This window comes from Aplysia californica, unplaced genomic scaffold, assembly GCF_000002075.1.
Source record: "Aplysia californica isolate F4 #8 unplaced genomic scaffold, AplCal3.0 scaffold01563, whole genome shotgun sequence".
Classification (NCBI taxonomy): Eukaryota; Metazoa; Mollusca; class Gastropoda; order Aplysiida; family Aplysiidae; genus Aplysia; species Aplysia californica.
In genome coordinates this window covers 517-13,779 of record NW_004798833.1, presented here as the reverse complement: position 1 = coordinate 13,779, position 13,263 = coordinate 517, and the positions used below count along the sequence as shown (strand labels likewise).

General features: G+C 40.8%; 1 protein-coding gene across 1 annotated transcript in view; it reads right to left on the bottom strand.

The window, feature by feature from the left end:
• The window catches only part of LOC101852304 (Fanconi anemia group A protein), a 42,101-nt gene extending 29,297 nt beyond the window's left edge, over positions 1-12,804 (bottom strand). Inside the window, exons 1-8 of the mRNA XM_013090825.2 lie at positions 12,657-12,804; positions 11,668-11,817; positions 9,584-9,647; positions 8,912-9,060; positions 5,254-5,343; positions 4,370-4,443; positions 2,448-2,551; positions 1,773-1,831 (exon numbers count right to left, since the gene is read on the bottom strand). Of these exons, the coding sequence (XP_012946279.1) occupies positions 1,773-1,831; positions 2,448-2,551; positions 4,370-4,443; positions 5,254-5,343; positions 8,912-9,060; positions 9,584-9,647; positions 11,668-11,757 (630 nt within the window). The 5' untranslated portion in view covers positions 11,758-11,817; positions 12,657-12,804. The remainder of the gene's footprint in view (positions 1-1,772; positions 1,832-2,447; positions 2,552-4,369; positions 4,444-5,253; positions 5,344-8,911; positions 9,061-9,583; positions 9,648-11,667; positions 11,818-12,656) is intronic.
• Positions 12,805-13,263: the final 459 nt, after the last annotated feature.

The following is a 13,263-nucleotide window of genomic DNA, read 5'->3' as shown; positions in this document are numbered from 1 at the left end:
AACAACCAGATCGCATTAAACATGAAAAATTCTTTGTAAAATTATTTCAAATGTGAAATATCAAAGTACTAATTGTTTCAAAGAGCCATGCACATATGGATCAACTCCAACATTTTCTCAAACCAGATTTTGGAACTTGCTGCAAAGCAGTGTTCAATATCTCACCTCTGTAAATGAGCGTTCAATATCTCACCTCTGTAAATGAGCGTTCAATATATCACCTCTGTAAATGAGCGTTCAATATATCACCTCTGTAAATGAGCGTTCAATATATCATCTCTGTAAATGAGCGTTCAATATATCACCTCTGTAAATGAAGTACAACTCCAAAGAAGAGAGTTGCAGGTCACATCAAACAGGAGAAATTGTTTCAATTTACGGGACTATGACAGAGGTTATATTGATACCAATTACAGTGGAGTCCACTTATAACGAGTCCTAAAACAACGAGAAGTCTGTTATAAAGACTCTATTCTAAAACCCCATTTTTTTCTCCTTCTTTATCTTTGTAAATAAAATACTGCTATTGCACAATCAGACGGTCACGCGAGTCGGTTATAACGGAATATTGCTGCTGCTGTGCACAGCGCACAGACCAATTAAACATTATTATTAAACTTTGCCAGTTGAGAAAGTTGTCAGTGATCCAGCGAAACAAAGAATGGGAGAGCCCACGCGAACCACCATTGAAGGCCGGAGCAACTGAGTAGGGAGGGTGTGGCATGCGCAGACACTACAATCAGAACGCATCGCGTGATAGGCCAGCCCAGTCTAGATTATCTAGGCATACCATGCCTCTCACTTCTCGAGCAGGATCCAGCTACACGGTTCAGGCGCGTAAATCCTGCAGGCCATAGGCACAGCACTACACGGTTCAGGCCCGTAAATAAATTCTACGGTCCATAGGCACAGCGCTACACGGTTCAGGCGCGTAAATTCTACGGTCCATAGGCACAGCGCTACACGGTTCAGGCCAGTAAATTCTACGGGCGCAACTGGAAAGAGGTGAAGTGCCTTAAAATGGCAGAAGGCACTTAATGCTTCTCAGGAAGCTGAGAATGAATTAGGAATGTCCCAGGGTCTTTTGAGGTAATAATGAGCTGTAAAGTGCATAAGAGAGCCTACTTTCAGTCTGAGATTTATGAGATCCTATATAAATCTATTGCCATTATTGTTATTGTTATTGATGTGATAAAATCAACATTTCACCACTTTAGATACTTACCTATTTGTGTTCTATGTACAACTAAAAAGTGAAAAGACCATTTGGGTAAACAAGCAAACCAACAGTATGTCATTTATAAATTTAACATTTGAAACAATTTCTCCTGTTTGGTGTGACCTGCAACTCTCTTATTTGGAGCTGTACTTCATTTTGCTCTGTTCTTGCGCTGATGTATGTTTCCCCATCAACGTGCTGTCAAAAAAAGTAGGGCCTACTTTGGACACAGAAAAAGTTGCACATTGTCACGTTTAGCGCTGAGTCTTTTTTTTTTTCAGGTCTATAATTTTTGGTTCTTAAAAAAACGTGCTTTTCATTTCGTATCCTCAATATCACAGGGTTGTGAAACTTTACTAAAAATCTAACTGCTGAGAAATGTTCACTTCTGCTCAAGTCATTAGGTTGACTTAGGCTTAGGTAGGCAGTTTTTATAAAGTATTTCCAAAACAACAAAAAAGGACTTCAGCCCTTCTGCTGTGACTATGACCATGCGAAAATTTCGAGACTCCAGCACAGCTATGGAGGAAAAATAACAGAAAAGAACACTTACTTTTCGAAGCGATGAATTCTCAACCAAGTAACCTTTCAACAAGAAATGAGACGTCAATCCTGGAAATAGAATAGTTGGCGAGAAAAATAGAACAAGTTTTGTTAGTCCACAACAGATTTCATAGCATAATACAAACGTTCTATCTATTGGCCAGTCTCTCAGCAAGCAACCAGTGGGATAAGGTCACCAACTAAAAATACTAGCTCCCTCCCTCACCAAAAAAATACTAGCTCCCTCCCTTACCAAAAAATACTAGCTCCCTCCCTCACCAAAAAAAAAATCCAGAAATTGATGTAACAAAGTTGAGTATAATCCCTCAAATACTGAAAATATGAAACATTTCCATCGACTCATGTACTGGCGTCTCCCACACATTTCCCTACCAGTGTCTACCCACACATTTCCCTACCAGTGTCTACCCACACATTTCCCTACCAGTGTCTACCACCAGTGAAGTGGAAAGAAAAGAAAAGAAACCATATGAGACGATGTTGTTCGTTTTACTTTCGTTTGAGTAGAGAGAAGCACATGGCAGTAATAACCCTCTTTTACAGCAGGAAAAAGTCCCACAGAGAGTCACAATTTTTTAATTTTTAAAAAATAAGAATTACCAGTAGCGGCACCCTCCAACCATAAGCACAAACAACTTTGACCTAAGAGTAAAAATAGATTTACCAGCAAGCACCTTCCGCTTCCCTGGACGATCTGCCTGGGTACACTGACAAAGCTTCACGAGATCCTTGACCACGGAACACTGAAAAGACTTCTCACAGACTTTGCTGAAGTCAAGGAGGAGAGGAATGGTTGGGGACATGAGGTGTATGAGGAAGAAGAACAATACACGCCACATTTTGCCCATAAGTCTTAAGAACAACAGCACATTACAAAAACAAGAACAACAAATTACAAAAACAAGAACAACAGCAAATTACAAAAACAAGAACCACAGGATATTATACAAACAAAAACAACAGGAAATTATACAAACAAAAACAACAGCAAATTACTTATGTAGCCCCCATCCCAAGTGTGGGTCCAGACGATCAACAATGTTCTAGTTCTGAGTAACTGTGCTAGAGCTTAGGGAGTCACTGAAGTACGTGACTGTCACATCTTCATCTCACAGACGATCAACAATGTTCTAGTTCTGAGTAACTGTGCTAGAGCTTAGGGAGTCACTGAAGTACGTGACTGTCACATCTTCATCTCACAGACGATCAACAATGTTCTAGTTCTGAGTAACTGTGCTAGAGCTTAGGGAGTCACTGAAGTACGTGACTGTCACATCTTCATCTCACAGACGATCAACAATGTTCTAGTTCTGAGTAACTGTGCTAGAGCTTAGGGAGTCACTGAAGTACGTGACTGTCACATCTTCATCTCACAGACGATCAACAATGTTCTAGTTCTGAGTAACTGTGCTAGAGCTTAGGGAGTCACTGAAGTACGTGACTGTCACATCTTCATCTCACGGTGCTGTTGACTTTGAAGTACATGGCCATTTTATCTACACAGATCACAGAATCATCCCTGGCCTGACCGACAGCCACATGGCATTTTCCAAGGTAGGTCAACTCTTTAAAGTTTCTACTGACGAGAGTGGCTTTGGTTTTGGTTAGGAATCAAACTTGAGTTGCGCCTGTACAGGAGCCTGAAGGGTCTATTCTTCTCTATTTTAGAACCACCAAGGGATCTGTAACGTGCAGAACTTCCACACAGGACCACCAAAATTTTTTATCCTGTTCCCAGAAGACGAGGTGCTTGATCCAACGTGTCCTTGGATCAGGGAGGGTTAAAAATTTGAATTAAAACCCCAAAACTGGCAGGGGAGGAACTCCAGACCTCAGGGTTAACCGGTGAACACCACACCTGTTGAGCTACTGAGCTCCAATGATTAACAAGGTTCTCAATCCAAACCAAAGCACAAACTCTCTTTCTCTCTATTCTTCTCATACACACAATATCCCACCTCCCTCTCTCATTTATCACCCCACACACACACACACACAATACACACACATAATACACACACACACACAAATTTCAAAAGAACCAGAGAACAGAACATTTTCAACAAAGTAAAAAAAAAGTATAGAAGAGAAATATTTCTATTACAGAAACGAAACCAAAAAAACGTACAACAACAATTCTCAATAACGTCAAAGTTTCTCTCACCTAAGCAGACCAAACAAACCTGTAATAATAATAATAATAATAATAAATAGCATTTGTATAGCACATATCCCCGCTCAACAGCAGCAGGCTCTATGCGCTTTACACTATATTATTACCCCAGCAGACCATAGAACACTCTGAAACATTCTCTACTTCCCAGGAAGCATACAGTGCAAGCGGCCAGTTAAGCGCTCAAACACTAACAAACTGACAAGATCTTTCACTGTCTATAGCTGGGTACCCATTTCCACCTGTGTGAAGTGAGGAAAATTCGTGTAAAGTGCCTTTCCCAAGGACACAACGTTGGGCCCCTAACGGGATTCGAACCCACGACCTTACGGTTGCGAGTCCGAGAGCCTAACCACTAGGCCACCGACGCCACATAGACAAAAGTTTCTCAACAAGCAGAACTATGATCTCACCTGGCGAGATAGGCGTCCAGTTGAATGGCTTGACACTCATGGAGCCTCCACAGCATCTCCAGGGGCAATTGGCACTGAGGAGGAGAGTCACAGAGCAGGGATATACGTGACGCGTTCGGCCAGAACTGGGAATGTGTCGGTAAACTTAGTTTTCAGCAAGGAGCCAGAACATCAAATCAGCTTATCTTGAGTTGGATTTTGCTTTTTTTTTATAATAGAAGGTTTTACAGCGCTCGCAACTGAATAAGGTCATATGAGCGCCAAGGGGTGGGTGTCAACAGAGAAGTCTTTACAGTTACAGGGAATCAGACTTACTCTGTTCACCTCTCTAGCTTCAACAGCACAAGGTCTGCTTCGACTATCAAGGCACCCCGGAAATAGCAGGTCACAAGAGAGTGACAAACAAACAAAAGAAGTAGAGGAAAATGACAATACATGTAGTAAGGATCAAGAAAGAAAAAGCAGCAGTTCCCTGTTGTAGATCAGGCACAGTTATGAGCATGACATGAGTCAGCCCATTTACAATTCTACTATGCTTGAACGAGAAATGTCCCCCCTTTGGGAATGGCCTAAAGACACTACAGTCAGTGGCACCGCCCCGGGGGGTAGAGTTGGGTTTGAGTTATTTATATCAGGGGGTTCCACAACATCTCATATCTGTATTTTCCAAAAGTCATTTACTGAAATAAGGTCTACAAATATTTTATTTTTATTTATTACCGACACTCTTTATTATTTTTTTTCACCTTTAAAAGTTTTGATATTCCTGTGCTCTTGCACGCACTTCCCCTGAAACCACCTCAATATATTCAGGATTCCTGTGGTAGCCAATCTTCAGCAAAGCAAATGATGAAACATAATACTATAGAGATATATAACACTACCTCAGAGAGCATCGACCAGCACAAGGATGGGATGAACACTCCCTTCTGAATACTTTTGTTCATCAAATGAATACACATTTGAAATTCCACCTGCAAACAGATGTTTGGAGCAAAATGGACATAAGCATTCTTCTTCCTTGTCATGAATAGAAGCAAAGCAAAGAGCATATTTCTGCTCATGTACAATAGAAGCAAAGCAAAGAGCATATTTCTGGTCATGTACAATAGAAGCAAAGCAAAGAGCATATTTCTGCTCATGTACAATAGAAGCAAAGCAAAGAGCATATTTCTGGTCATGTACAATAGAAGCAAAGCAAAGAGCATATTTCTGCTCATGCACCTTCATGAAGCCAATATACTTGACCATGAAAAGAAAGAAAACAAAGAACATGTTTCTCACCATGTAATAATAATAATAATAATAATAATAATAGATAGCATTTGTATAGCGCATATCCCCGCTCAGCAGCAGGCTCTATGCACTTTACACTATATTATTACCCCAGCAGACCATAGAACACTCAGAAACATGCTCAGCTTCCCGGGAAGCATACAGTGCAAGCAGCTGATTAAGTGCTCAAACACTAACAAACTGACAAGATCTTTCGCTGTCTATAGCCGGGTACCCTTTCCCACCTGGGTGAAGTGAGGAAAATTTGTGTAAAGTGCCTTTCCCAAGGACACAACGTCGGGCCCCTGACGGGATTCGAACCTACGACTTTACGGTTGCGAGTCCGAGAGCCTAACCACTAGGCCACCGACACCACACATGTACCTCCACATATGTACCTCCAACAAAGCTCAAATCACTCCACAGTAACTCCCTTTATTTTAGATTATCACCAATTTCTCTCCCATTGGGGACATACCTGCCGTCGCAAGGGAAAACGACAAATGGTCCTGCGCAGGTTGCGAGGCAAATTTTTCAGGAGAGGCAAAAAATGTGTTCACTTTATAACTCTTCTTTTTTTCACTCTTTTAAGCTGTAATTCACCAGATATCTGATTGAAGTGTTCATAAAGCAGTTTCTAAAGTTTGAACAGTTTAGGTTGAAAAGTAGCAAAGTTATTCGACATTCGTCGTTCTCCTTTACAGTGCGCGCCTGCAGGTGAGCCTTGGGATGTAAGCAAAAACGACGAATGGTACCGTCCGTAGTTCTCCCTTACACTCATGAAGTGTTATGGGCGTGGGCGATGGTCAGTTGTAACGCATCTCCGACAGAGATGACAGTGTACAGATTACTACAAATAAAAATAGGACGTATTCTTATGTATACAAACCAGCTATTACACGTATAAAGCTAGGTGTTTGTTATATCCCTACTGTAACTCTGTAAACGTTCTTCGTTTCCCTTCCTCGCTTGGTTAAGTAGGCCTACTACACAATCAATGTACAAATCAGATGTGTTATCTAAGCACACATTTTCAACAGCTTTGGTCTCCATGATATCTCTTTATTGTATTCTCTTCAGAAGCGAGTTTTACTTTTATCTATTTTCTATTTGTGGTGGCCGAATGTTGTTGTTCAAAAGTCTTTTTAATGGCTGCATCGATCGACGTGCGGTTTTCGCCAAAAGATTCTTTAAAATATTCCCCAGATCATGACGCCCTTGGCTTTTTTCAGTTTTGAGACAGTTTTGCTGCAAAAAGCTAAATTTCTTTATTTCGCCGATCGTTTTTGTAGGCCGACGTTTCTGTCTCTGGAATTTTAGAAAATCCGCCAGGTTTGTTTATTTCAAGTCGTACTTCCGTTCGATACTATCGCACATTGTCGCGCAATACTGAGCACTATTTTAAGTCAAGAGCGCGACCCATATTATAGATCAGCCTCGTGTTTTCTTTTTGAAATTGGTGCTAAATTCGAAATTAACGGTGGTTCAGAATCATTTAAAAGGTGCACAGTTAAAATATGAAGACTGAAGTCACTGTAGTTTAATTTTCAGTTTTTCATTAGTTTCGTTTAGATCTAATCTTGGAAAGTTCGTCTTCTTAGACGCCATTATAATCAAGTGAGAGTTCTGTTCACAAACAGTGCATATTGGTTCCACAATGACTTGACGGTCGATTCTTTTGAGTCCGTTCATCGAACGGGATACCCAGCTTGTTTTCGCTAATTGCAAAATTCCCCCTCCACGACCAAAGGGATCAATAATGTTACAATGTCAATAATGCGATCAGATCATTGCAAAGTCAAACTTTCACGTAAGAAATTTTCATGTAGCAATCTTACAAGTTTGTATCGCAAACGCTCTCGGGAGAGGCGATGCGGCGCTTTGTACAGCGTCAGTCGTATTTAATAAAGCATTCAATTGATGGGAAAATATACAACCGAGTAGAGATCGACAAGGACAGTTTGAATCTGCAAGACATTATTATACTCGATCGTAACGTCCATCAAGTCATAAAGAAATTGTAAAGCAAGACTGTGTCGCCACAATATGTCCACTAGTTAAGTTGGACCAAGAAATGTACTCTCATAAAGCAGTGTCATTAATTGCTTGGTAATTCTATAATGATGTCGACCAGTGACACGTGCTAGACAAACTGCGACACTACCACCATAGTTGGGACGTAAAATGACTGGACAACATACTAATATGACGTCAGTCAGTGAACGTCCGGCGGACACTACTATGCAGTGCTAATAAATTTCTCCCTAAATAAATATACTTTTTTAACCCTCCCATCCCCATCCGTTTCCCCCTGTTCCCATCCGTTTTCCCCTCTCTCCCATATGCTCTTGTCAATTCACACCATCAGCATAGACCTACTACGTGAAAGACAGAAAGACGCACAAAGTGATGCATTCTTATAATCCGTCGATTGTACTCCGGGGGAGGGGGTGGTGGTGTGTTTGTTTGCTTAAAAGGCCGAGTATGTTTGTACTGACGCAGCAGTGATCAATTGTCATTCGTCACCCATGCCGAATTTGTCCAACGGTAGAGACCATTGACCGATCGACCATTCGTCGTTCTCCCTTACACTGAGCTCTGGCTCGGAGCTCGCCAGTATAAGGGAAAACGACAAACTCTCAATTACGCAACAACAGATTAGGATATGACAAAAAATTTTACACCATCAGATGCAGAATTAAATATTCTATGAAATATGTAAAAATTGAAAAATTTTGACCATTCATCGTTTTCCCTTACGGCGGCAGATATGGTGTAGCAGCCTGTTAGGCGCTCATCCTTAACACACTCCATCTGTGAAGATCAGCAAGTTCCCATTTGCAGTTTGGGGGGGGGGGGGGATAAAAAATAAAGGATAAAGTATTGTTCCCAAGGATACAATGTCCTACGTAACACGGCAGGGCATCAAACTCATACATTTCACATTGCAAGTTCAACGTCTTAATACTCGCCCATGCCAACCCCCCCCCCCCCCCCCCCCCCCCCCCCCCCCCCCCCCCAAATAAACATTCAAGGTAATTCCACATAAAACAGGCTTTAAATGTTGGAAACTGGTGTGGTTTCAGACTGAAGTTTAAAGAAACTTTGCAGGTACTCCCCCAAGTCCAAGCCTAAGAAAAGTTCAGTCTTAAGACAAATTGGAAATACCAGAAAAGAATTGAGTTATCCAAATTCATTGAGAATAAATGTATACGTAAGTAGTTCCAAATGGAGAGGAAGTTATTAACAAACAAGCAAGATGCTGACCTCAGTGTTCCTATCCCTGGAAGAACAGGGAAATGGAAAAGTAGAAGCAAGGTCAAGGACTTGTTTAGCCAGTACAGGTGTGGCCAAAACAGAATTCTCATACTTCTCAGGGGCCCCAACTTCACATGTCACAGACAGGAGATTCTCAACTGAAAGAAAAGTAGCAGTCATAGTGTTTAAAATCAGAAGCCTGTTCATTTAATTTACAGCACACTATACACATTTAAGTCTCAACTTGTCAAAACAAAATTTGAACCAGAAAACAGAGCTGAGAGAATATAAAATTTCAAATCACTATTTTAATTGTAATCAAGCAGAAATCATATCAAGACCTTTAAAAATAAGCTTACTTAATGAACAGCCATTCATTTGACATTTTGTTACTTCAGTTTTCATGTACGATTTTTAGAGAAAAATAAAACAGAATCTACGTATTGCCAACAAGTGCAAAAGTTTGTGAAGTAGATCCTGGATGTCAGATCTGAGTTTCACATTGAGAATGATGAAAGAAAACAGCCACCAGTCAGAGGTCACTACGTACTTCAAATATCTCAATTAATCCTCTAACTTTGTCCACTCCACACTCTTTAACAGAGAAATATTTATTTAATTTATAGCATCTAGAAAAGCACTGAAGACAAAAAGAAAACTATGTAGTCCATTTGAACATACCATGAAGAGAGCCACTGAGAGAGTTGGTGCTGTCAAGCCTGGCTTTCTTTGACAATGAAACCATCTGGTGAAAAGCCCAGCATTGATATTTTCAATAGTTGGAAGATGCTTCCCTTACTGAGCAAGCAAAGTTCATACAGTGAGAACCACTTTTGAAAATTATTCTAAAAAGAAAAGTGCAAAATTCATAAATGTATGCACACAAGACGGAAAGTTCTATTTTTTTTTCATGATCTTAAGAATAAAAAAATTGGCAAGAGCAGTTTCAAATGTGAGAACTTTCATTTTTGTCCAACATTCTCATATAATAATAACATCTTACAGATTGGATATGGAGGCTATTGCATCACAACACATTCTTTGTGTGTCCTGTATACAGTCATTGTGTGTCCTATAGTTACTGCGTGTAACAGATATTGTGTGTTTTATATTGAGTCTAAACATTCATTGTGTGTCGTCTTATTGTGTCACAGCAGAAATTGTTTTTTTTTAAAGTTCAAATCTTACAGTGCTTTTCATCTTGAGAAAATGATTATGCACAAAGAAAGGGTGTCACTGTCAAGTGTAAACCAATAGAGAAAGAGCAGAATGAAGATGAACATGAACAAGAAGTCTAAGACAGCTTTACTGATCCCAGGGGGGACAGCTATTTTATCATGAATCACAGTCAAACAGTTATAAACAAATAACTGTTAATAAATAACACGACATGATAATTCTTTGAAAATTCTTGTTCATGCTTTTATTTTAAGTCACCTTGATTGTTGTAATACTAATTCCCTTCCTTTTGGCATTCCAGATTCTACTCTTGCCAGACTTCAAAAGATTCAAAACAGGGCAGCAAGACTCATAACTTTGAGAAAAATTCCAGACCATGCTCATGATATTCTGATTGGTTGCCGGTGAGACAGCGCATTGAATTAAACATTTTGTGCATGGTTTATAGATCGTTACATCAGTGCTCACCAAATTATCTTTCAGAATTTATGGAAATGTACGCACCATCTCCTAATTTAAGATCTTCAAATGACCATCACCTCTGCATGCCTAGGTCCAGAACAAGGGCCTTTTCCATCTGTGCCCCCAAACTTTGGAACAATTTGGATGTTAAAATGTCTCTTTCAATTGATCAATTTAAATCAACAATGTTTTTCAGGAAAGTATATTTATAATGCTGTAACTCTATACCTGAAATATCTGTGAGGTTTTTGTGGGGGGTTTTTGCATGTCGTAGTGGTACTGAGCTTTAGAGCCTTTGTGGGTGTGTGGGAATGTGTGTGTGTGTGTTTTGTAATCGCCATCAAGCACTTTTCGTGGATTCTGGCAAGTTATAAATTCATTTATTATTTTTATTGTTATTATAACAACTTTCAACTGTAGTCCACCATTACCAATCCAGTGAAGCATCTTTCTTCTGAGCAAGGGTAAACCTGTCTGGTTCACGGATGCGGCCGTCTAAAGCACATTCTTCATGATAGAGCTGGATCCTCCTCGCCAAATCTGAGAGTGGCGATTTGCGATTCAGTCGGCTTCAAAGAATCGCCAGTTCGTGAGCGCTTGTGGAACACTAAGCTTCGAGCTCGTTGTACGCGTGAAAACGGAACAGTGTCATATCAACGCCACTTCACGAGTCCCACTCTTGTTGCCCCGCCATCCTCTCCGCCTCCCACCCTTCGTTGCGCTGCTCTACTGACCTCAATTAGCGACCCCATACATCCCCCCCCCACCCCATGATTCGCTAAAACAATGGCTCCATAAAATTCCATCTGTCTACTGGTTGGAACCCGTTCATTTTGTTTTAATTGGGGGGTTGGACTATACCATCTTTTGTAAATTAAGAGGAGCCATACTAAGTGTTCCGCTCCGTTCTTGTCCTCGCGACTTGACTCGCGACCCAGCAGTAGGCTAGGTTACAAACAAGCCACAAGGTGGTGACAGCGACAGGGGAGTGAATCGGAAGGCGATACTGTTCTCGCGACCCAGCTCTTCTTCATGAACCCTAGCCCACTAGCTATTCAACAACAAAGTACCAACACAAAACATTCAAGGAAACTTCCGAGACACTTCCAACAGAACGACGGTACCTCTTGAAAGAGTGCTTTAGGGTCCACACTGGAAGCAATGAGTTGAAAGGCAGCATCCTGAAGTAAGGCTTCATCTTCATTGCTAAGCATCTTTAGCTGGACAGTTGAAGAGGAAAATTGTCTTGCTTCCCTCTATTCTCGCTCATGCTACTGCCACAATATCAGAAGAAGGAATACATTGATTGATTGAACAAAAACTTCTGGTTGAACTTGAAAGATACAAACGCAGGAGAATACTTACTTTCACGGGAGGACTTCCGTAACGAGCGACCACTATGAGACAGAGCAGAATTGAGGGCTTGGGGTAGGGGTAGGGGTAGAGGTAAGGGTAGGGTTAGGGTTAGGGGTAGGGGTAGGGGTAGGGTTAGGGGTAGGGGTAGGGGTAGGGGTAGGGGTAGGGTTAGGTTTAGAGTTAGGTCTAGGCCTCTTCTTTAAAAGTTAGGTCTAGGCCTCTTCTTTAAAATTGTGTTTGATAGGGTGGTCGCTCGTTACGGACGTCCTTCCACTTTCACTGTTTCATCCTCTGCTGCCGTTATTGCCGTTAAGTGTCGAGAGGAGATGCAGTTTTCTATAGTAGGCCAACTCTGCAGCACTTTCAGATGGGTTTGTTATAGTTTCTCATCCATCGTTTGTGAGCCGTACACCTCTTCCTTTTATAGCCTGAGTACTTGGTCTAGACTTATAGGCTCTCGAGGCTGCCTGGCTAGATGACATTTGTTCCAGGTGATTAAACCATTTTATTTCCTATTTTTAGAATGGCATGCCGTCGAAATATCGCTACCCTTTACAGAAACGATGGCTAGACTAGATCTAATCTAGAATCTATATCTATAGATCTATAGATTCTAGATCTAGATATCTACATCTAGATCTAGATCTAGATATAGATCTAGATTAGATGAGGTTTTCTAGATTCTAGAATCTAGAAGTCCCAATCTGCTGGTCTGTATTCTTCATCAATCTTACAATCTAAGCAACCATTCTCATACCACCGAGAATGGAGGGGGACAAAAGAAACGAATGAGAGTCAACAAAAGTTCTCGTATTTTTCTGCAGGACTGCAGGGTCGTGCAGGCGAGTAGGCGACTGATTTGTTTGTTTCCTGATTCCGCCTGGCTTCTTGTTTACATTCACCGCCAAGACAAGAGCCTAACACTAAAAACTATAATTTGTTACTCTCGAAACAATTAATTTACAATTTTAAAAATCTTGTTCAAATAATTTAAAACGTTTGTTCGCTGTGTGTATTCTAGATTCATGTTCATACTCTGGATCTGTTAAAGATTTAGATCTACTTTAACTAGTGACTTTGCCAACAGACCTGTAACTTGCTCATTCAGAGTTTTGAGACCGCGACATATTACCAGTTTACCAGAGAGTTACAGTAATACTAGAGAGATCAGATGACACTTCGCCCGGATGCGCGTATCTGGGTGACCAGCTGATCATGGAGAATCGCGCGGTAAACAAAACAAACTGCGTCCAGTCCATTGTTCAAAGCATTTTCGTTGATCACAGACAAGCATGGACCCAGTTAGCACGAAGCGTCAATGGCGTTCTGCTATAAACTGCACCAAATAAAATCAAAATCTGAGT